This window comes from Camelus bactrianus, chromosome 3 (assembly GCF_048773025.1).
Source record: "Camelus bactrianus isolate YW-2024 breed Bactrian camel chromosome 3, ASM4877302v1, whole genome shotgun sequence".
Lineage (NCBI taxonomy): Eukaryota > Metazoa > Chordata > Mammalia > Artiodactyla > Camelidae > Camelus > Camelus bactrianus.
This window is the reverse complement of record NC_133541.1, coordinates 93544559-93569794: the sequence shown is the minus strand read 5'-3', so window position 1 is coordinate 93569794 and position 25236 is coordinate 93544559. Positions and strand designations below refer to the sequence as shown.

Here is a 25236-nt window from a genome sequence, read left to right as displayed (position 1 = left end):
AATGTTTAACACCAGAGGCTGAAACGACCAGGGACGCTGGCCTCCTGGTTACTCCCAGTGACTGATATTTGCACCTGGTAACTGAGGTCAGATTTACTTCTCTTAAGTCACATGATTTGCTTCAAGGCAGGAAGATGTTGGGGCCACTTGTTGCAAAGGAACCAGGAGGTGATCACAGAAACGCTGCAAAGCAGCTTTGGAAGTAAAGGCTGTGCTTCCCAGGGAGCCAGCCCTGGGAGCATGGAGCTGAGCTGGGAAATGACTCACCAGGGCCTAAACCCCAACATTTCACTCAGAGCAAGCTTAGAATACCATCTTCCCTCTAAGACACCTGCTGAACGGAGCGACTCTGAATCATTTCTGGAATGGAGTGGGGCATTAATTAATTAATTAACAAATTAACCATACTGAATAGGCAACCCAGAAGATTCTGGTCACTTAAGAGTCTCCAAATCACAGCACAGGCCTTACCCTATCCAGACACACTACTCTTGCTCCAGGATTTGCTTGACCTCAGGTATTTATCTCCTGGTTGTCATGGAAGCGGCCCAGATAAACAGCAACACAGCCAACCTGGCTCCTCTGCCAGCCTCAGAGACTTCCGAGAGCAGTGGAGCTCTCTGGTGGCCAGTGGTGGCCCTGCCCGTTCATGTCTGACATCTCTTTCACATGACCTCTTGAAGCACACTATAGGTGCTCAATAAATGCTAGGTGAATGAAGGAATCCCCAGGGGCTATGTTGGCTCTCAGGCGTCAAAGCTCCTTAGATAACCCTTCAGTGGCTGTTGTGACTAGAGCAGATCCACTCCCACCAATTCCTGAGTTACCCCAGGGACTGCAGGCCAGACTGCACACGGCCACACAGCTTCTCAGGTGATCCAGTTGGCCCACAAGCCACTTCCTCTGCTCCCAGAGCAAAGTGGATACAGACCTGTGAGGAAGGAGTCAGCTGTGGTCCGGCAACTTGGCTGGAGCAGACAGGGTCAATGTCTGGCCATGCTTGCACTGGATGCCAAGCACACAGAATGGCAGAAGGCCCCACCACCTGCATGCCAGGGAAGCTACACTCACTGTCTGCATGTCCACCCAAGGACAGAGCACACTCTCAAATGACCCTCAAGGATGGACAGCTGGCCTCAAGGAGACACTACAAGGAGATTAAGAAAGTCACTGTCCCTGCAGACCCTGAAATGGCTACCAAAGGAAGATCCACAGTGCTCTCAGGAAAGTTTCTAAAATGGGACAGATTTCCCCCTCTGTGACACACAGAAAGGGGGTTAGGGGATAGATCAGACTACCTGATCTCTCAAGGCCACCAAAACCAACCAATGCCCTATTTAGGGAGGCAGGACAGGGCTGCTTGTGGGCTCTGGAACTGGACCAGCAAATCTTCAGTCTGCTGCATGAAAGCAGTGTAGCCTTAGACATCATTTAACCTCTTTCTTCATTTGGTTGTTATGTGAATTAAAGAAGATAGTACACGTAAAACTTTTAGTATGAAATCCTCAGTACATTTTAGCTATTCGACTATTTTTTCTTTCTAGAACACTGAATTAAACAGAAAAGAAACAGGGAAAGAAATGGCATGGCATTACACATTAGCAGAAACTTGATTACCCACCTTGGATATGAGAAATGACTGCAAATAACAGTAGAGCAAAGGCAGGTTTGAGGTCTTTGGCTCAGTCATTCTAGGCTCCTGAGTCATGGCAGATGTACAGCGTACATGAGGCTAAGCCATACGTGAAAGCTGTTTCCACCCACAGACTGGTGGAGCTTACTGATATGCTTAATGAGAATAACAAGGATGGAAAAAAAAGAATAACAAGGTTGATAAAAATAGCTACCATGGGCCACGGACATGTTAAGTGGTTCAAGCAAGTTATTTTATTTAATTCATAGTGCAAATCTCTGAGGTAGATATTCTTGTTCCCATTTTAGAGTATAAACAGAGTTAAAGAAGTTAAATAATTTCCCAAGCACACCCCCACTCACCTGTGTACACACACAAAGAAGCAGAGCTGGGATTCAAACCCAGGCTTACCTGACTGCGGACTTCTCTACTGGGCTATACTATCTGAAGCAAAATTTTAAGAGCTGTCCATTTCTTGGGAAAACCCACTTGGGTAGTCTTAAATCTACTTTGCTAAGAACAGGAGCCACCACTGTGTAAATAAGAATAGTGGGAGCAGTCCTCAGGCAACAGCATAACCAGGGCAGATGGAAAAGGCATCTGCCCCACAGGGCGAAAGTTAGGCTTCTTTTTTTAAAGAGTCTTAGGGAAACTCCTCCTTACCCAGTTTGCAGGCCTGAGCTACAGAATCCTGCCACAGAGTGAAGGCCCAGCTTTGCTCAGGGACAGAGAGTTCTAGAGTACCCACCTGCCACCTGCATATCAGCCCCAACCCCCTCCCCACTTCAGGTTCAGTCTCTGAAGCACCAGGGAGGTGGCGGGGGAGGGGGTGATGCAGGATTGACCAGGACCAGGCAAGGGTAGGGAATGGGGAAAAGGAGTACTGGAAGCACATCACCCCCAGCCCCACTCTGCCTCTCAGAAAACAAAGAAGGAGGTTCCTTGTTTCTGCTACCATGGATGCCCCTCCCTGAGGGGATTTTAATGCCCAGGACTGAGGGTCCTGTGTGTTGAGGAAGCCCTGTCCCTCAATCCCCTACAATAGCCAGAACCAGCTACCAAAGGAGTGGACTCAGAACTGTTTCTGCATATGAGCATTTTCTTCTGGAGACTAAAGTGAATCCTGGGAAGAAAGCACTGGCCTGGGACTCCACAAACCGTGGCTCCTATGTCCAGCTTTTCTTCTAACTCTCCATGTGACCTTAAGCAAGCCACCTGACTTCCCTGGTCTAGACTTTCTTTTCTGTTAAATGGGAATAATTACACACAGTCATCATTGTAGCTGATACTCACTGAGGTTTTACTCTGAGCCAGATCTTATGCTGGATGAATCATGATATACATCCTTTGAGGCAGGTACTATATTCACTCCCATTTTCAGGAAACTGGAGGAACAGGGAAGTTAGGCAACATGGCCACAGTGACAGAGTGAGTAAAGGTGGATCTGGCTCTCAGGATTATGTCTGTTTTTCTAAGTTCTTCACCACTGTGGCATGCAGAGTTACTTCACACAGATCAAGGACAGTTGTAAAAATGTTTTGAAAGCAGAAAAAGGGGGACTGCTGCATGATACAAATATAAATCACAACTCCCTGGACATAACTGAAGGTATAACCCTAATCCCTTGAAAGATATTCTATGGAATCTGTCCATAGAATCAGAGACCTCCAAGATGGGAAAGACTCTCAGTAAGTCATTTTTTCCCTGCCTCCCTCCCCTTGGGCAAGAATGCCACGACTAGCCAAATTCTACAAGTGAGATCAGAAAGGTCAAGCAACGGTGGCCAGCTTAGGCCTTCAGCTGGCAGGTGAGGAGGGGACAGAAATAGGCCTCCTGGATCCTCGAGGAGGGTACAGTGATGATAAAAGGACCATTTGTGTCAAAGTGGAGTCCCTCCAATGAAATTTAAACATTTTAACATAATATTCAAGTAAATCTATTGTAACCTTTAAAACAAATTTTATTTCACCACAAAGCTGGTCAATATTGAGTTCTAAATGTAGTTGGTCCTCCCTCTCTTGGCAAAGCTCTGTTATCACACAGGGCTCACATCTGCAGACAACAGAACTCATAGGGGTTAGTACCGCCAGGAAAAGGACTATACACAAAGATACTAAGTAGATAAAAACGCTCACTGGGAGGGCTGCAGATTTAGAGGTAAAAAAGCCAGGAACAATGCTTCAACCAAACTTTAGAGCTAGGCCAAGAACAAAATCCTACCTTCCTACAGTGGCCTGCAAGGCTGTGTGGCTAGCCCCTCTTCCCTCTGCTGCCTTTGCCCCCTCCACTCTCCTCCTAGCTCCTTGGTGCTCTGGCCTCCTTCCTGGCTCTGCAAACAATCCCATCTCAGGGCAATGAACTTGCTCTTTCCTCTGCCTGGAGCACACACATTCACACTGCTTGCTCCCTGGCTTCACCCAGGCTTCTGCTGAAATACCCGCTCCTTAGAAAAGTCTTCCTGGACTGGCCTGTCACTCTGTCCCCTCTCATTGCTTCACTCTTCCTCAAAATCACCTATTGCTCCCTGACAGTAGTATTAAGCACTGCCTGTCTCCCAGATCAGACCGCAAGCTCCATGAGGGCAGGGACTTGGGTTGTTCTGTTTGCTGCTGTAAGCCCACTGCTCAAAGTGGTGCCTGGTACATTTTAAGTGCTTAACTATTTGCTGAATACTCTATGCAAGAATAAACAAAGGAATGAATGGAAAACTGCAATACAAACCAAGTCCTTGTGTTCTCCTGCCTGTGCTGGAGGATCAGGGTAGTAGCAAGAGTCAACTTGTGCTATGGCTGCAGCTGTGCTGTCACCCTGCCCGGATTGTGATCAGCCCTGTGGCTCCCACTTTGGAGAGAAGACTTGCCTGGGGACCTGTAGCTCCAAAACTCCCCCCTAACAGTCTCTGTAGCTCTTGGAACTTGTCTGGACTGTTGCTGTGCAGACCATGGAGGCCTGGCTGGGTTCCTGCCCCTGGTTTCCCAGGGCTTCAGATAGGCTGGGAGGTGACTTACCCAAAGTCCTCGTCTCTCCTAGACCGGTTCAGCCCAGGGAGTGACGCTAACAAACAAATGCAGTCATGTATAGACTTAGAGGGTCACACGAGGTCAGAGCTGGGTGAAGCCTTGGTGATACCAAGAGCTGTGTGTGCTCTGCAGATAACACAGGCCAGCACGGTGGCAAGCGTGTGTGTAGACTCCGCGGTCTGGCAGATCCAACCTCCACCAGCCATGTGATTCTAAAGAATCATTTGAAAAGACACTATTTGAAAAGCACTGCTTTTCTCAGGTGTAAAATGGAAAAAGTCCCTGCTTTAAACAGTAAGCTTGTCCTCCAGTTCAAATGTCTTTACTTCCTATTCTTTGTAATATTAAAGACAAACTCTCTGGCTTCACAGTCAAATCCCACCACCACCAAAATCCAGTCAACCCATCATACCCAGTATGGTCCCTCTGACTCCTCCGGACACTCCTGCTCCTTCTCACACCTGTGCACCTGGAGCCACCACCCACCTTCTCTCCCACCTGAGTCTACCAAAGCCCAGGGACAGGTCTCACGAAGTCTTCCCTGATGTGGGTTTTTCTGGGCACTCACTGGTGTCAGTATTGCATGTTAACAGACAGGATAAAGTCTTGACTCTCCAACCAGAATATGGGTTCCTTAAGGGCAACTGCCTCTTCTCTTATGATGTCTCCCTCAACTACATATTAAATAATAAATAAAAATTTCTGCTAACTGACTCCCCTGAAGTTAGAATTCAGTTAAAGTGCTCCCAAACACTACCTCTATATAACCCAAGGGAAGGAAAATAAAGGTATAGAAACAAATTAAATTGGAGACAAACTCAAATCACTCCTATTTCTACATACTTGGTTTGTATGTAAAAAACCAAACAACCTCTATCTCTAATCCAAGCTTGACAAGTAGAGGAACTCCCTAAGAACAGTGCATAGAATAAATCACAAGAACTATTCTCACTTAGACTTCAGGAAGGAAAACACAGTTAAACTGAAAACTGTTAACTGGTGTTTAAAAAAAAAAACAACAAACAGCCCGGAAATGTTTTTAGGACTATGTCTATCAAAGTCCCTTAGGGGCTGATTCGCCCTTCAACATATTCTTCCTAACACCTGCTTTTACTAAAAACCAACAGCCCAACACCAGAACTTTGTGAGTCAGAAGCAGAGTGAAACTACACAGAGGCACTCAGCTGTGAAGCACTTCACCCAGATAGCAAACAATAGCCACACTAAGTAAGCCAGTGCCCTGTGGCCAGGAGGGTGGGCCCTGGGGACGCTGAACCAACATTACCCCAGATTCTCCTCCTGTCTGTTCCTCTCTCTGGTCCATGCCTCCAATTCCCCCACCCACTTGCTAAATACATCTGGAAAAAATACTTGCACAACTCTCCAAACTAATTCCACATTATTTTAAGTGAGACCTAAAGACTAACACATATTTCTTACGTTTTCTTAAGCAAGAGTATTAAAAGACAGAACTTAGAAAGCTCAAGTAATACGGAGAATTAAATTTAATACCTTCTGATTTTAACCTCATATTAGACAATCTTTTTGAATACAATTCTACATCTACACAAAAAAAAACTGTCTCTTTAAATTTCAAACAATATCATCTTAGTTCTTCTCCTTTCTCAGATTTTTAAAAACAGCGTTTGCTACTACAGCTTACAGAGTCACAAAACACAATCCATGCAAAACCATACTCAAAATGTTCACTGCAGTATTATTCATAATAGCCCAAACATGGAAACAACCCAAATATCCATCAAATGATGAATGAATAAACAAAATGTGGTTTACTCATACAATAGAGTATCATTGGGCAACAAAGGAAAGGAGTACTGACACATGCTACAACATGGATGAGCTTTGAAAACTTCACACTAAGTGAAAGAAGCGAGACACAAAAGACCACATATTGTATGGCTCTATTTAAATGATCCAGGATAGGCAAATCCATAGAGACAGAAAGTACATTAGTGGCTGCCAGGGGCTGGGGAAAATGGAGAGATTGGGGAGGTGATAATTTAGGGGTAAAGATTTTCTTTTTGGGTAACGAAAATGTTCTAAATTGACTCCGTTGATGGATGCATAATTCTGTGAGCTTCCTAAAGACCAATGAATTGCACATTTTAAAGAGGTGAATTGTACAGTATGAGGGATAGATGGCAATAAAGCAGTCTTTAAAAAAAGAGGACAAGGAGACAGACTTCCAGTCAAGATGGTGGAGTGGTAGGACCACAAGTTCACCTCTCCTCGTGACTAAAACAAAACCACAACTGGCTGCTAAAAAACCATCAAGGGGAAAAAACTGGAACCTAGCAAAAAAGATCTTCTTCAACTGGAAACATAAAGAAGGAACCACAGCAGGACAGTAGGAGGGGCGTGCTCGTGATATAATTGGGCCCCATAGCCCCCACATGGGCGACCCACAAGCTGAAGAATAATTAAGTCGCAGAGGCCCTCCCACAGGAGTGAGAGTTCTGAGCCCCATGTCAGGCTCCCCAGCCCAGGCATCTGGCATTGGGAAAAGGAAGAGACCCCAGGATATCTGGTTTTGAAGGCCAGTGGAGCTTAACTCCTGGATCTCCACAGGACTAGGGGAGACAGAAGCTTTACTCTCTTGGAAAGTGTACACAGAATCTTGTGTGCGCCAGGTCTAAGGGCAGAGACAGTGATTTCATAGGAACCTGGGTCAGACCTGCCTGCTGGTTTTGGAGGATCTTCTGGGGAGGTAGGAGAGGCTGCGACTCACCCAGGGGACATAAAAGCTGGTGGCAGACATTCATCTGGGAGTGTTCACCTACATGAGCTTTCCTGAAGACTGACATCTTGATTGAATCATTAGCACCAAGACCTAGACCCACCCAACAGCCTGTAGGGTTAAGGGCTGGGAAGCCTCAGGCCAAATAACATACTGGATAGGAACATAGCCCCACCCATTAGCAGACTTCCTGAGCCACAAACACCTCTAGACATGGCCCTACCCACCAGAGGTCCAGGAACAAGCTTCCCCCAGCAGTGGGCAGGCACCAACGATTCCTTCCAGGAAACCTGCATAAGCCTCTAGTCCAGCCTCATCCACCAGGGGGCAGATAACAAAAATAAGAAAACAACAATCCCAAAGCCTGTGGAAGGAATTCACAAACACAGTCCAGATTCTACACCGGGACTTGGCTGGACCCTGGCCCTTGGGTGACAAGAGAGGAGTGTACTGCTGGGAAAAATAAGAAGTCTCCTGCAGGGGGTCACTTCTCCAAGGTTGAGAAACGTTAACTAACTTACCTAAAAATACAAATAGAAAGACAGACAATATGAGGTGGCAGAGGAATATTTCCCAGGCCAAAGCACAAGATAATATTACAGAAGAAGAAATAAGTGATGAGGAGACAGGCAATTTATCTGAGAGAGAGTTTAAAACAATGACGATGAAGATGTTCAGAGAACTCAAGAGGAGTATAGATGCACAGAGCGAAGTTTTTAGCAGAGTTGGAAAATATAAACAATACCCAGAGTTGAACAATAAAATTACTGAAATGAAAACATTAGAAGGAACCAAGAATAGACCAAATGAGGCAGAAGAATGGATCAATGAGCTAGAAGACAGATTAGTGGAAATCATTACTGCAGAACAGAAAAAAGAAAAAAGAATGAAAAGAAATGAGGATGGTTTAAGAGAACTCTGAGACAACATGAAGCACACTAATACTCGCATTATAGAGGTCCCAGAAAAAGAAGACAGAGAGAAAGCACCTGAGAAAATTTTTGAAGAGATAATAACCAAAAACTTCCCCAACCTGAGAAAGGAAACAGTCACTCAAGTCCAGGAAGTTCAGAGAGTTCCACACAGGATCAACCCAAAGAGGAACACACCAAGGCACATAGTCATCAGATTGACAATAATTAAGGATAAGGAGAAAATATTAAAATTAGCAAGAGAAAAGCAACAGATAACATACAAGGGAACTCCCATAAGGTTATCAGCTGGTTTTTCAGCAGAAACTCTACAGGTCAGAAGGGAGTGGCACGATACATTTAAAGTGATGAAAGGGGGAAACTTACAACCAAGAATACTCTATCCAGTAAGGCTCTCATTCAGACTTGATGGAGAAATCAAAAGTTTCATAGAAAAACAAAAGCTGAAAGAATTCAGTACCACCAAACCAGCTTTACAACAAATGTTAAAGGAACTTCTCTAGTCATCAGACCATAAGAGAACAATAAGAAGAAATAGAAGAAGGAAAAAAAAAAAAAAAGACCTACAAAGATTGCTTTGGCAATTCAGGATCTTTTATGGTTTCATATAATTTTGGAACTGTTTGTTCTAATTCTGTGAAAAATGTCGTGAGTATTTTGACAGGGGTTGCACTGAATTTGTAGGTTGCTTTGGATAGTATGGCCATTTTGATAATGTTGGTTCTTCCAATCAAAGAGCACAAGATATCTTTCCATTTCTTTATATCATCTTCAATTTCCTTCATCAGTGTTTTATAGTTTTCAGAGTATAGGCAGCCTCCTTGGTTAAGTTTACTTCCAGGTATTTTGTTGATTTTGATGCAATAGAAATGTTTATGCCAGTTATAAAATTCTAGTTTTTGAAGTGAAAAAGAAAGAGAATGAAGAGCCACAAATGGCAAAATATCCTTCTTTTTTATGGGTGAGTTGTGTTCCATTACATATATATGCTACATCTTCTTTATCCATTCATCTGCTGATGTGCACTTGGGATGCTTCCATTTCTTGGCAATTACAAATAATGTTGCTGTTAATAGCCAGGTGTATGTATCTTTTTGAATTAATGTTTTTGTTTTTCTCGGATATATGCCCGGGAGTGGAGCTGCAGGGCCATGTGGTGGTTCTATTTTTGGGTTTTTGAGAAATCTCCATATTGTTTTCCATAGTGGCTGCACCAATTTACATTCCCACCAACAGTGTACAAGGGTTCCCTTTTCTCCACATCCTTGCCAACATTTGTTATCTGTGTTCTTTTTGCTGATGGCCATTCTGGCAGGTATGAGGTGATGTCTCATTGTGATTCTGATCTGCATTTCTCTGATATTAGTGATGTTGAGCAACTTTTCATATTCCTGTTGGCCATCTGCATTTCCTCTTTTGGAAAAACGTCTGTTCAGTTTTTCTGCCCATATTTTAAATGAGTTGATTAGTTGGTTGTTTGCTTTTTAATTGAAGTACAGTTGATTTAAAATGTGTATTAGTTTCTGGTGCACAGCATGGATGGACTTGGAGGGCATTATGCTAAGTGACATAGGTCAAAGAAAGATAAATACTGTAAAGTATCACTTACATGTGGAATCTAAAAAAATACAACAAACTAGTGACTATAACAGAAAAGAAAAAGACTCACAGATGTGGAGAAGGAACTAGTGGTTACCAGTGGGGCGAGGGAAGGAGGAGGGGCAAGACAGAGGTGGAGGATTAAGAGGCACAAACTATCAGATATAAACTAAGCTACAAAGATGTACTGTACAACATGGGGAATATAGCCAATATTTTATAATAACTATAAATGGAGTATTACCTTTAAAAATTTGAATTACTATATTGTATACCTGTAACACATAATATTATACATCAACTATACTTCAATTTTAAAAATATGATACTGTAAAATAAATACATAAATAAATTTTAAAATTTTTTTAATAAAATAAAAATTAAAAATAAAACAAAAAAAAGAGGACAAGGGAAAAACACCCTACAATCACAAGTTAGTACCTGTTTGTGAGAGTGATATTGTGCAAGTCTATCAGTTTGAAACACCCAGAGTTAATATGTCCTTGAGGCTATTTGTCCTGAGTAGCCCGAGAATAAATGCCCAAAGCAGCACTCAGGAAGATCCCACAGGACAAAGGACAGCTTTTCTTTCACGGACCACAATTTTAACTGTAATATTTTTAAATATTCATATCATCAGGTACTTATGAGTGACCTGGTTTATAAAACAGTTAATTCTGACAACAATTGAGACTTAGGTTGCATCAGTTACTATAACTAGGCTGAGACAGTTATGCTCAGGGAGCTCAGGGTTTGTCAGCGTGTGTGTCCTCAAACAGGGCACAAACCTCCTGGGTACACAGGAAGACTTTTCAAAGTTTTGAAATCAAACTCTTCTGATTAATGGATGTTACAGGTCCTTCAAATGAGCAATAAAACTACCTTGCATCAACTGGTACAAATAATGATGCGCATAAGGCAAATAGTAATAAAGGTAATAAAGTAATAATTTATCAGTGTGTGTCAACAATTTAGGTTAAATGAAAGAAAAAAGAAAAATAGTATTAGGTAAAATTGGGATAGTAAATTTAGAGATAGAGGTTGTTCAGAGATTATAATGTTATTTCCCATTCATTTCACTTAATTCCTTTTTCAAGTCTACGAGAACAAATGTAATTCATCTTCTACCCATTGGTGGTCAGCCTCACTTTCTGATAAGAGGCAAGAGCTTCAGAGACCTTGGGTTCTGGATTGATCCATTTTAGCTCTGTAAATTATTTAATCTCTGAGTCTTGGTTTCCATATTTGTAACAAAAGAATAGTATCACCTATTTGATCAAGTCTATATGAAGATTAAATAAGATGTAAACTGTGGAGAATACAGCCTAATGCAGAGAGGCTTGGGGAAAAGCTGGCATTGGTTGGGGCGAAGGACAAGGGATCAAGTTCCTTGCAAAGAAAGACTTGTGACACTGAGGGAAGATGTCACAGAATCCTTGCCAGGCAGGGCCCTAAAGAGGCTGCAGCTAGGGGAAGGACATTACCAAATCTAGCAGTTGCTGAAAATCAAGGAGGGCCTTTGCTAAACCCCTCATTAGAATTCCAAGAAGTGGTATAGTTTCCCTTAGAATTAAAGGCAGAAAGTACCCTTAATCCCAAATATGAAACTTAGAATTATTGTCTGTGGAGGGCAAAGCTAACAAATGGGGTTGAAATAGAACATAAATAATCCCTACGCGACTGCTCAGACTGCAGCACTAATGGGGTCTTAGGATCAATAAACTAGAGCTGAGAAGTTACCAGCTTTGGAATGAGGGGAAGATCAGAGGGAGAAGCCCTCCAAGGGAGCCGCAAGGTCAGGGCAAACAGACAAAAACTTTGGGCTCTGCTGGGCCAGGGATGATTCTCTGGCAGAACGTGAACAGATCACTCTATGAACAACTGGAAGAAGGACCACGAGGTCCCTGCAAAGAACACTTCACACTGCCAACTTACTACACACCTGTTGAATTTAAAGGGACCTGTCTGGGTGGGTATTGGCTCTATGGATGACAAAGGGGACAGGCCCAAAGTACAGAAGGGAAGGGACACCACACTCACAGTGCACAGGATGGCCCCCTTGCCTTTCAACGCCTCTGCAACATTCTAGTAATACTTCTGGTTTCATTGCTACTGTTTTTTGTTTTTATAAACTGTGAAAAATCAACAAAGTACCTCAAAATTGAACACTGTGATTTACACTGATTCCTATGCTAAAAAAAACAAATAATGTAGAGAAAAGCTCAAGCTCTATACTCACCCGTGGCTAGTGGCTAGCTTTCTTGTTTTCAGGAGAAGGGAGTCCATTTTATTGTTTCTCTGCTGTCCAGCCTTAGGACTGCCTGCTTTGCAGAGAAGTCCAGGGCCTACTGCCATCTGCAGGCAAAACAAGAAAAAAACGCAAATTATGGCTCAAATCACCTACCTGAAGCCCCCAGACTGGGCCTGTTCCCAGGCAGCTGGAAGACCTGGGTCCTGTCCTGGTGCGAAGAACAAGAGTTCTCAGTTGTGTGTTTAGGATCCCACCACAGAACTCTGACAGTAGAACTTCTAAACAACTGAGGGCTCGAGTACTTGCTAGCAGCAGCAGCAGCAGCAGACCCTCACACAGGCTCACGAGTGCCAGGCAGCGCTCCGAATGACTTGTATTTACTAACTCGTTTAATCCTCAAAAAATAGGTTCATGTTTTAGGAGTCTTTGCCAATTTGCCTGATTATTAAGTTAGGCTGAATAATTAAAATGAAGAGCTTGATAATATTCAATTACAAAGAGGGGTCAGAATGACAACTCTGTGAGAGATTCCAAGCATCCTACAGAGCATTAACTCCCCAAGTATTTATCAAGTGCCTATGATGGACCAGACACTGCTCTAGGACCTGGGAATAGAGGCATGAACACAAAAGACAAGGTCCTTGCTCTCGTGGAGCTTCCATTCTGGTAGAGGGAGACCACAATAGAAGAGGTGATAGATGCTGTGCAGAAGAAAAAGCAGGTTAAATGGGACAGAGAGTGATGATAATGCTGTTAATATTCATTCATTTATTCATTCCTTCCTAAGTGCTTATTAACAATCTACCACAAGCAGGATGCAATGATGGGAAAAAAAATAGACATGGTCCCTGCCTGAAAGGAGTAGTTACTTACATAGGCAACGCATAAAACCAAATCATCACCTAAATAAATGCAAAGATGTTAACCTGTGGTAGGTGTTACGGCAGAATGGCACAGATCCCTATTAAGAGCATCCTAGGGAAGGCTGACCTTGTCTGGAGCCTCAGGAAGGCCTGGGATGAGTGTGAAGAGGTGAAGCATCCTTGGTAAAAAGCAGACCAGGTGTAAAGGGTGGATCCCGGACGGCAAACCAGAGGCAGAACAGGGAGGAGGCAGGGGGAGGTGGAGAAGGGGTGTGGGCCCTTGTATAGCACTCCTAGCCATGAGAGGTCCTTATCCTCTGAGACCTGTAACACCACCAAGCGCCTAAGGCAGAGGGGTAATGTGGCTGATGTGTGTTTTTAAAAGATTACACTATGTGGTAAGCTGAGTAATGGCCCTGCAAAGATGTCAATGTCTGAATCCTCAGAAGCTATGAGTATAGTCCCTTACACAACAAAAGGACACTGCAGATGTTATTAAGGATCTTGAGATGGAGAGATTATCCTGGATTATCCCAGTGGGCCCAATGTAATCACTAGTGTTCTTATAAGAGAGAGACAAAGGAAGATTTAACTAAAGAAGAAGTGCAAGACACACTTTTTACTTTTAAAGATGAAGGAAGGGTCCATGAGCCAAGGAATACAGGAAGCCTCCAGACGCTGGAAAAGTCAACAAAATTACTCTCCTCCAGAGTCTCCAGAAGGAAAACAACCTTGCTGAAACCTTTAGAACCATAATTAATAAATTTGGATTGTTTCAAGCCACTGAGTAGTAATTTGTTACAGCAGCAGTAGACTAATATATACTCGCTTCTGTAAAACACAGACTAGAGGTAAACGGAAGGAGAGGCAGGGAGCAGCTGGAGGTCACTATGTTATCCAGCAATAGATGTGAGACTGTGAACCACAGTGGTGGCAGTGAGGTGGAGAGAGGCTGAAGGACCCCAGGAGGTGAAGAGTTGGCTAGTCAAAGGTCTTGCTGCCACAAGGCAGACATTACTGGAACGCTGCAGCAGGCCTTCCTCAGGCTCAGGACCTGGCTGACTCACCCTGGGCAGAGCCCACCACTCTTTGTAGAAGGAAGAAGACTGTATCATGGCTGTAAGATCACCTCCAGATAGAGACATCATTTGCTCACTTAACAGGGACCTGCTAACTCCATTCCCACAAAGGAGTGCAGGGGTTTCCAGGAACAAACTCTAAGAAGTACTAAGAATAAAATCCTTGGAATTTCTACTAGGCAAAAAGTAGCAGTTGTTTCTGCCAAGCGTTTGGACTCGCAGTGAACCATTTTTTTTCTTTCTAATGGAGAGACTTTGTAATCCTGGAGAGGAGGCATCTATATTTAAATACATGTATCTTCAATCTAGGTGAAGTAGAACCATGATTATATCCAATATGTAGAAATTTAATTGTCAGTGGGATAATGCAGAATAAAAGAAAGAGAATAAAGCAATCCTGAGGAAAAAGAACCAAGCTGGAGGCATAACCCTCCCAGACTTTAGATAATACCACAGAGCTACAGTAATCAAAACAGCATGGCATTGGCACCAAAACAGACATATGGATCAATGGAACAGAATAGAGAACCCAGAAATGCCCAGAAATAAACCCACACACCTACAGTCAATTAATCTTTGACAAAGGGGGCAAAAATATACAATGGAGAAAAGACAGTCTCTTCAGAAAGCGGTGTTGGAAAAGCTGGACAGCTGTATATAAATCATGGAAGTCAGGATAAATCCTCACACCATACACAAAGATAAACTCATACTGGCTTAAAGACTTAAAGATAAGACATAACACCATAAAATTCCTGGATAAGAACTTAGGCAAGACATTGTCTGACATAAATCATACCAACGTTTTCTTAGGTCAATCTCCCAAGGCAACAGAAATTAAAGCAAAAATAAACAAGTGGGACCTAATCAAACTTATAAGCCTTTGCACACCATAAACAAAACAAGAAGATAACCTACAGGGTGGGAGAATGTATTTGTAAACAATGAGAACAACAAGGGTTTAATTTCCAGAATATACAGCTTATACAACTCATTAACAAAAAGAAAAACAACCCCATAAAAAAAAAATGGGCAGAAGACCTAAATAGACAATTCTCCAGAGACAGACAGATGGCTAATAGGCACATGAAAAGATGCTCAATTGCAATTATTAGATAAATGTAAACCAAAACTACAATAAGGTACCACCTCACACTGGTCAGAAATGCCATCATTAAAAAGTCTACAAATGACAAATGCTGAAGAGTGTGTGGAGAAAAGGGAACCCTTCTATACTACTGGTGGGGATGTAAATTGGTGAAGCCACCATGGAGAACAGTATGGAGATTCCTTAAAAAACTACAAATAGAGTTGCCATATGATCCAGCATTCCCAGTTCTGGGCATATATTCAGAAAAAAACTCTAATTTGAAAACACTCATCCCAATGTTCATAGGAGCATTATTTATAATAGCCAAGACAGGGAAGCAACCTAAATGTTCATCAACAGATAAATGGAAAAAAGATGTGGTATATATATACAATGGAATACTACTCAGCCATAAAAAAGTATAAAATAATGCTATTTGCAGCAACATGGATGGACCTAGAGATTATCATACTAAGTGAAGCAAGCTAGAAAGAGAAAGATAAATACCGTATGGTATCACTTACATGTGGAATCTAAAATATGACACAAATGAACTTATTTACAAAGCAGAAACAGACTCACAGACACAGAAAACAAACTTATGGTTACCAAATGGGGAAGGGGATGAAGGCGGGATAAATTAGGAGTTTGGGATTAGCAGATATAGTACAATATATAAAATAGATAAACAATAAGGTCCTACTGAATAGCACAGGGAACTATATACTCAATATCCTGTAATAAACCATAGTGGAAAAGAATATGGAAAAGAATATGTATATATAAGTATAACTGAATCACTTTGCTGTACACCAGAAACTAACACAATATTGTAAATCAGATATACTTCAAAACAATTTTTAATTTAAAAATAGTTATATGTATATATTATTTTTCTGATGACAAAAGTGACATGTTTATTAATGGAAACCAGAAAAACTTCCCAACAGACGAGTGATAACTTATTTGGAAATATTTCTGCCAATATTTTTTTGAGATACACATACATACACACACACACACACACACACACACACATACACACACCTTCTTTTAAACAGTATTAGGATACTGTATGTATTTTTCTTTTGTAACAGCTTTGTTTTATCTAACAGTATATAATTTTTCCATGTCATTAAATACACTTTTTAAAAATTTGGCACTATTCCATCATAGGATGTTATCAAAATCACTTACCAATCCCTTATTGCTAGGCAACTGAGTAGTTTCTAACTTCGTGATAACAGAAGTCACAATGGGAGGAAAAGCCCAAGTACAAGAACACCTCTACATTTAAAATCTGTGTCTGAAGCTCAGATGATTTCTTAGGGTCATGTTTCACATATTTCAGTCATCAATATATCACCATTATTATTTTGCCATAATTAAACACCATCCATACTGTACTTAACATTTCTCTTTAAATCACCTCATTTCTGCCCTTAAATAAATGTTTTAAAAGGAAACCTTATTTACTATTGTAAATGGAAAACCAGCAGCATATGTCATAAATGGAAGCAACTGTAAAAATAAATACAGTGTAAAACGCAAAAGTGTCATGAAAATATAGAAGCTACTGCTACCCCTTTGCTAATCCTCATATATCAAGTGGGAGATTAGGAAGGCTTGAAAAGGTGTTAAAGACATACGAGCACCAAACTGAGATTTTTCTCCTTCCCCTGACCAGAAGATTGCAAAGGAATTAACCAGAGGAATACTTTTCTCACCGTGAAAGTATTAGATGACACCACAAATGTGTCCCACCTAGAATTACCTGCACCACCTAAAATGACCTCAAACAGAAACATGTTCTAGCATACATGCCTGGAAGTAGATTTACTGGGGTAAAAGGTATAGACACTTTTTTTAAAAAGGTTTTGACAAACTTCATTCAAGTTAGTTTTACCGTAGTTTTACTATGAAAGTGCCCATTTTACTTCACCCTCAAATACTAAGTTTTATAAACAAAAAAGTTAAAATGTTAAGCTTTTTAGTGTAAGATATTCAGCAGCTGAATTTTCAAAGCTTTTTTTGTACTCCTTTGGCCAGTCTCTGACCCTGGGGGAAGACCATTATATAAACCTTCAGTTAGTGATAAATTTATACAAATTGATACTGCATTTGGTTTAACCAAGCTAAAGTAAACTCAGTAAAACATGAGGAAGTGACTTTAGCACTTACAAATATTTTAGAATGCTTTTGTGCTGGCAAAGGTCAAATGAGGATCAGAATAGCATGAACTTGCAAAGTATACTTCTGAGAAATAAAAGACCCAGTGAAGCATTACTCCAGAAATAAAAATCACTACAAATTTTCAGTAAGTAAATGAGAACTCTAAAAGAAACAGGTTTTAGCCTTCCTACGTTGATGTGATAGGCAACTGCGTAAATACGTACAGATTAATGCTAACTGCTAAGAAAAGACTTCTAAAATAGAAAAATAATATTTTGAAGCATGAAGAGTTACTAACAATAGGAAGCTTCCAGATTATTTCAGTAATTCCTGGGCAGACCCCTGTGTGTATATGTGCCTGCAAGATATAAGAAGGGAATTAAAAACATGCTGAAAAGGTTCGAATGAGGTTGGAGACTCTGATTAATTTTTAACACTGATAGGAAAATATGTTTATCTATGCTTAAGAACTTAATGAGAGCTCCTAATAAGACACAGAATTCCAAGTCACTAAATAAAAAGAAGGAAGTAAAGAATGGGGACAAAGACACCTTGATGAATCCAGAAAAAGTCATAAGAAAAAAAAAAAGAACTCACGATAAATACATGGCAAAACAAGATAGCAAAAACAAGGCCACACTTATCAGTGATCAAAATAAATGAGTGAATTAAAATTACACTATTAAAAAATCAAGACTTTCAATCTAAATGCCCATTAATGGAAAATGGATAAATTATGATATTCCATTTAATGTATATGTGTGTGTGTACGTTACAGAAAGAGGCCCATGGCTTGCATAGTCTAAAAAGTTGTAGGAAAATATATAAGCAGAGAAAAGGGTCCAGAAAAACATACCAATATGGTAAATGTGGTTGCCTATAAAAAGTGGAATTACAAGAGGAGTGGACTTCATTATCTCACTTTATGAGTGTCACTAATGGCATGTAACCAGGGAAATAAGAATAAATGAAATAATAAATATAAGGGCAGAATCACTGAAATAGAGGATACAGAGGACAAAAAATAAAGGTGGCTAACAGAACCAAAAATATTTCTGTGAAAATAGACAAACCTTTAGGGAAACCGAAGAAGAATAACTGACAGAAGATGGGGGAAAAAAATATAGGAAAAAGAGGAAATGACAAATGTAGTAGATATTTAAAAGCTTACAAAATAATGATATAAATAACTATGTGACAATACATTTTGAAAATATAGATGAATAAATTTGTAGAAAAATTGCCAAAGTTAGCGTAAAAATTGTTGGAAATGTGAATAGCAGTTTAGCAAATTGGAATAATTTTTAAAACCTCTTCCCCATAAAATCTCAGGCCTGGAAGTACATTCTAATAAATTCTAAGGAAGAGACAATCTCTATCTTAAATGCGCTGCTTCAAAAAATGGGAAAAAAAGGAAACACTGTCCAACTTAAGGTTACTATAATTTTGAAATTTTGAAATTCTCCACAAAAACAAAAATACAAGCCAGTAACACTAATAAACACGGATGCTAAACACCTAAATAAAATATTACTTAATCAAATCCAAAAATGTATTAAGACTTTATCATGATAAAGTAATAACGAAACAACTTTTAAAATCAGAAAAATCTTTCAATGTAATTCACCATGTTAATGGATTACGGAAGAGGTTACTATTGCCCACCATCTCTCTGTTCTCCTTTACCTCCTGTGAACACCATCACCCTTCGCAGCCACCTTACAACTAGGTGGGACCATGTTATTTGCCCTTGCCAACGGAATATGAGTTGAAGTGATATTTGTCATCTTTGACCAACAGAAAGGATCTCTTGAAAGACTCGGGTCCTAGCAGATGGGGAAGCAACTGGCTAGAAGAAAGAGTGAGTTTCTGAATGACTAAATGAAGAAGAGCCTTACCAACACCCCTGGACTATGTCATGAGTGATAAACAGATTCAATTGTTTAAGCCCTTGAAATGCTGGAGTTGTTACATTAGCTAACATTATATATCCTAGTAATACATGGAAAACTGGGTGGGGGGATCACATGATCATCTCACTAGACAGAGAAAGAGCATTTGACAAAGTTCAATAGTAATTCATGATTTTTAAAAAAAAAAACAAAACAACTTTTACAGCAGAATTAGAATAAGCCCCTATCATTTCTATCAACTTTTCTTCATAGCTTAATTATTCATTGGTTTAGCCACTACATATGATAAATTTTATTACTAAATTTTTCATTAGAAAGTGGTGCATAGGATTTTATTTATTTTCCTTGGTATCTAAGATCCTAAGGAAAGGGACTTCTTTCACTTGATAAAGATTATCATCCACAAACCTATAGCTAACATCATACTTAACAGAGAAACTATATCTACAGGGATGGAACACAACAAGGATACTTGTTCCCACCACCATCATGTAGTAGAATTACAGAAGCACTAGCTTCTGTAATCCATGCGAAGATAATAAAAGGAAAACAAAGTATAAAGGTGAAAGAAAAGAGACAAAAGTTGTCAGTGTCTGCAACTGGTATCACTATTTATAGAACTCTCAGGAGAATCCACAGAAAAACTATTAGAATGAATAGGAGTTCAGAAAGATAGCTATATATTTGAGACCAACCTAAAAAGAGCCTAGTGGAGAAAAATTCTAAACTCAAAGTACATAAAAGGAAGAATGAATAAATGGAAAGACAGACCATATTCACAGGTGAGATTACTTAACATTGAAAGGTATCAATTCTTCCCAGATAAACCTATGATTTCAATTAAATTCCAATCAAAATTTCAAGAGGAATTTCTATGAATTTTCCAAACAGATATTTAAATATTTATATAAGAACAAGTTCATGACAAGCTAAGAAGAGTTTGAAAAAGAACAAAAAGGTAGAATATTACAGTCATAATAATTTTAAAAATCCAACTGGATTAAAGATGAAAATGTAGAAGAAACAATAAGTTAGTAGGAAAAAATACAGAAAAAAATTATAAGCTTCAGGTAGGCAAGGTTTTCTTAAACAAGACACAAATGGCATAAACTAAAATGAGGAAAATGATGGATATGACTACACAAAGTTTAAAGATTTATGTTAAAAAAAAGAAGTAGACCATAGACCTAAAAGGAAGAGTTAAACTACAAAGCTCTTAGATGAAGACAGGAGTGACTCTTCATGACCTTGGGTTAGGCAAGGATTTCTTAGATATGACACCAAAAGCACAAAAAATAAAAGAAAAGGTTGGTAAGTTGAACCTCAAAAAATTGATTTTTTTTTTTTGCTTGAAAGAATACCATCAATAAAGTGAAAAGACAACTCACAGAATGGAGGAAAATATTTGTAGCTCATATATCTGATAAAGGGCATGTATTGAATATATGTATGTATATGTATGACTGAATTATTATGTTGTATACCAGAAATTGACACAATATTGTAAACTGACTATACTTCAATTTACAAAAGAATATATAACTAATTCTTACAACCCAATAACAAAAGATAATCAAATTTTAAAAATAGATCTGAGTAGACATTACTCCAAAGAAGATATCCAAAAGGCTAATAAGTGCATGAAAAGATGCTCAAAATCATTAACCATCTGGGAAGTGCAAATCAAAAAAACAATGAGCTAGAAATTTATACCTGCTAGGATGGCTAAAACAAAAAATACAGACAAGTGTTGGTGAGGATGTAGAGAAACAAACACTCATGCACTGCTGGTAGGATTGTAAAAGTTTGCAGCTACTTTGGAAAACATTCTGGAAGTTTAAACACAGACATACCATATGATTCAGCAATTCCACTTCTAGGTATATATCCAAGAGAAATAAAAATATATGTCTACACAAAAATTTGTACATGAATGTTCACAAACGTATTATTCTACTTTTTGACAAAAACAACCTAAATGTCCAACAACCAATGGATAAACAAAATGCAGTATATCCATATAATAGAATACATTGACCAATAAAAAGGAACAAATTACTGATACATGCTACAATTTGGATAAACCTCCAAAACATCATGCTCAGTATTAGAAGCCAGTCACAACAAACCACATATTGTATAATCCTGTTTATATGAAATGTCCAGAAATAGGCAAATACAGAGACAGAAAGTAGATTAGTGTGCTTGCCTAGGGTTGGAGAGGGGAATATTAATGGATACTAGACACTAACTGCTAATGGAGTAACAAAAATGTTCTAAAATTAAATTATGGTGATAGTTAAACACACTCTGCAAATATATTAAAAACCACTGAATTACATACTTTAAATGGGTGAATTCCATGGTATGTAAATTATATCTTAATCAAGCTGCTAATAATAATAAAAAGGAGACCATAAATGACGTTAATAAATGGGTAACCAGACTACAGGAAGACGTTTACAACACTGACATTTCAAGAAGGATTAACATTTTAGTAAGTATACCAATATGTAAATATCAAAATGAAAACCAGATAAAAAAAATCAGAAACCTAAAAGAAAACAGCAAATGAGACAGACAAACAGGCAATTCACGAGCAGAAAACAATATGATGAGATGCTCAATTAAAACAGAAATGGAGTACTGCTTTAACCTACTAGTTTGACAAAAATTAGTAAATTAGATAATAGTAAGTGCTGACAGATGTTGGAAAAGGGAGTCCTCATGCACTTCTGGTGGGAGGAAATTGACGAATCCATTCTGTAGCACAAAGCAGCAGTTTTTAATAAAAGACATCATGCAAGTATCCTAGATCCAGAAATCTCATATCTACGGATCTGTCTCAGAGAAATTCTTGCACAAGAATGGAGACACTGGAAAAGGGTATTTGGTGCAGGTCTGTGGAAGCAAGGAGTGAGAGGACACCCAATCTATTCTCAGGAGACTGGTTAAGTACTCGTACATTCCTGATAGAAAATTATGCAACAACCAGGATTAATAAATTAGACTTACATATAGCAATATGGTTTGACAAAAACATAATGCTGAGGGGAAAAGAACAGTATGCGGTTTATAACACAATGGTATTTATTTAAATAAGTACAGCAAAAGCAAAACATGACATACCTTTCAAAGACACACATTCTCTAAAATATAAGGAAAGGTAGTTTGTAAGAACAAATATGCCACGATGGCTGTCTAAGTTTGTGCATGAGTGGGGAGGAGGGTGTTGAGAAATGGAGGATAAAAGGAGGACACAGCAAAATAAAACAAAATGAGACTCCAAATGGACCAAGGATTATAGTGTGTCATGAACTCAGAATATGAGCAATTCAATTCTATAGGCCTGAGATCCTTAGGAAAATTTTTAAAATTCCAGGCATTATTTTCTTGTGAAAAATACAATAAAGTGCCTCACATGCTGGTGGCTAAACCCATGAATAATCAAACCATGAGAAAAGAAGGTAGTGGGGAAGACTGGGGCTTGCTCAGTCTTCAGCTGAGTCATTTAGTTTTCAGGAACATGGAAGCAAGAACCTGAGTGGTGAAAACGCAGTGGATGGTGTCTACTCCCCGCCCCGCCCCTGCCCCCCACCCCAGACAGAAGATAAGAAAGGAAAAGGAGAGAATCATGCATTATAGTTTAAATTTAGTTGACAAGAGAGAGAAAAAAGAGGAGGACATTAGGGAATTCTGAAGAAAAGGAACAGCTCGTCATTATTGAAAGTACACCACAAAAATTAAAGAATCTGATTTTCTGGCTCATGATAAAGGCTGTATTTTCTAAAAGCAATTAATACTCAACACGACCCTCGAGGGTAGTACAGAAGGGGCACCCCATGTTTTAAAAATTAGGACCTTGGGTCATCTTTTGTCAAATTCAGATGGGTGTTTTCAAAATTAAGATCATTCAAGTTTTCTTTCAGTAATGGGCTTTATGCTCAGATCCATGTGAGTAGGCTGAGATAAAAGTTGAGAAAAAGGAGGGGGTTCTTGGTATTGCCTACAAAAACTGTCATCACTCAGATGTAAGTCAAATGCTTGCAGAACTTCACTTTAACACTTAGCACCTTCTCCTATCTACACAACTGTTCTTGTGGGCACCTTACATATATATTTTCTCTCAGCAGGGAATGGGAAATACCCAGGGACAGGGGCTGTCTCCACAGCCTTTAGGTGGAGCCCAGTTCTCACATACCACGAATGAGCTACGCATATGTTACAAAGGGCAAAAACGTGGGCACTCATCTTTCACCCTTTACCTGGCAGATACAGGACAGAAAGTGTTCTGGTCTGGGAAGGTCCAGGTTCCCAAGTGTACCCACTCCTGACCATTTCTGCCAGCCCCGGGGTTGGGGCCCCTGCAGAGTCAGCCCCTGTCTTTACCTGGACAGGGCCTTGGGGTGGAGGTGGCATCCTGGTCTAGCTGCTCTCCATGCCTGCGACCAAGAGAGAAGAGTTTCAAGCTTGCCAGTTCAGGTAACTCTTGGAAGGCACTCCAGCTGCTCCAAATAAACCAGATCTGGAAAACTTAATACAGCTGAACTACACGCGGTATGGGACCTCGTGCCGAAGCAGAGGAGTTTGATACATAAGAAAGGGTAAATAAAATAAGAATTCCTCTCTACTGGGCTGAGGCGAGGCGCTCTGCTTAGCATTTTACCGAAATTGATTTTTACCGAAACTCGGTCCAGAGAGGCACCCGGAGTTGGTGGGGCGGGGGGGGGGGTATGGTCCGCGTTCTACAAAAAGGAAACGTGTGCTGCGACCGGTGGCCTGGCTTGACCCCCCGCCCCACCTCGACCCCAGGCTGCCAGATCCTTGGCACGTTTGTCCGAGCCCCCGCCCCTTCCCCCCTGGTCTTCCAGCCGGGCCTGTAGGATTAGCGAAAGCCCAGCGGTGCGGGGTCTCAGGCCTTCCCAGCCCCGCGGTAGGAACTCCCGGGCCAGCCCGGCCGGCGTCCAGCAGCCGCCTGGCGTCCCGCCCGCGCGGTCCGCAAGGAGGAGCCCGCGAGGCGACCGCGAAGGGGCTGCGCTTACCTCGCCCGGCGCGGGCTACGGCCCCAGCTCGCTGGCTTCAGGCCGGCGGCCCCGCACGCTGCGCCCCTCGCCCCGACGGCAGCTGCGCCGGCCCTGGCCATAGGCACTTTCATTTTCCTCAACGGTCTCGGCAGGAAAGCGAAAGCGAAAGCGGCATAGAGGCGGGCCCAGGCCCGGTGAACGCGGAGCGCGGGCCCGCAGCTGGAGGCAGGGGCCGCGGGCCTCGGGTCTGCGCGCGGCGGGCCCAGCGGCGTTCCGGCGGGAGCCGCGTCCACCCGGGAGGCTGCTCGCTGGCCGGTCAGTAGCGCACGTCTCAGCGGTGCAGCGCGCCCTCATCCGGCTCTGCGGCCCACGGCGCCTCCGTCCCTCGGGGCTTCTTCCCTCATCTGCCCTTCACTCAGTGCCTGCCGGGGCCTCGCGGCTGGCGGCGGGCCCGGGACCTGACACTCGGCGGCGCTTCGGGGGTTCTGGCCTGAGGAGGCGGGTACCGGCCTGGACGGCCGGGAGACAGTCTGAGGGGTCGGGGTGGGAGGCGCTGAGGAAACTGGGGCAGGTTACGCTCGCAGACCCCAGGGGTCGGGCCGCTCCCCAGCCCAGGCATGCGCACTGGTCCCTCTGCCAAGCTGGCGGCACCGGCACTCCTGACAGCCTCGTCCTGACCCAGAGGTACCAGGCTCTTCATTCTGGGTCAGCGGAAAAATAAAAGTCAATGATGTCTGTGAAAAGCTGGACGCTTCATTTGATAAGAAAAACTAGAACAGCAAATTTAAGGTTTGGACTCCCTGGGCTAAGTGGTGCCCATCAATACCCAAGGGTTTAGAGATTACAGGTTCAAGCTCTGGCTCTGGCACTCTGTGAACTGGAGCAAAATATTTACTCCTGGT

General features: G+C 41.3%; 1 protein-coding gene across 13 annotated transcripts in view; it reads right to left on the bottom strand.

Moving 5' to 3' along the window:
• The window catches only part of LOC141577079 (uncharacterized), a 68591-nt gene extending 43645 nt beyond the window's left edge, over nucleotides 1-24946 (bottom strand). For all 13 annotated transcript variants that reach the window (XR_012505625.1, XR_012505627.1, XR_012505626.1 and 10 more), the window contains exons 1-3: nucleotides 24353-24946; nucleotides 23700-23752; nucleotides 12182-12297 (exon numbers count right to left, since the gene is read on the bottom strand). Coding sequence is in view for 6 of the 13 variants with exons in the window: in XM_074360642.1 (XP_074216743.1) it covers nucleotides 12182-12297; nucleotides 23700-23729 (146 nt within the window). In the remaining 7 variants the exon portion in view is untranslated. The remainder of the gene's footprint in view (nucleotides 1-12181; nucleotides 12298-23699; nucleotides 23753-24352) is intronic.
• Nucleotides 24947-25236: the final 290 nt, after the last annotated feature.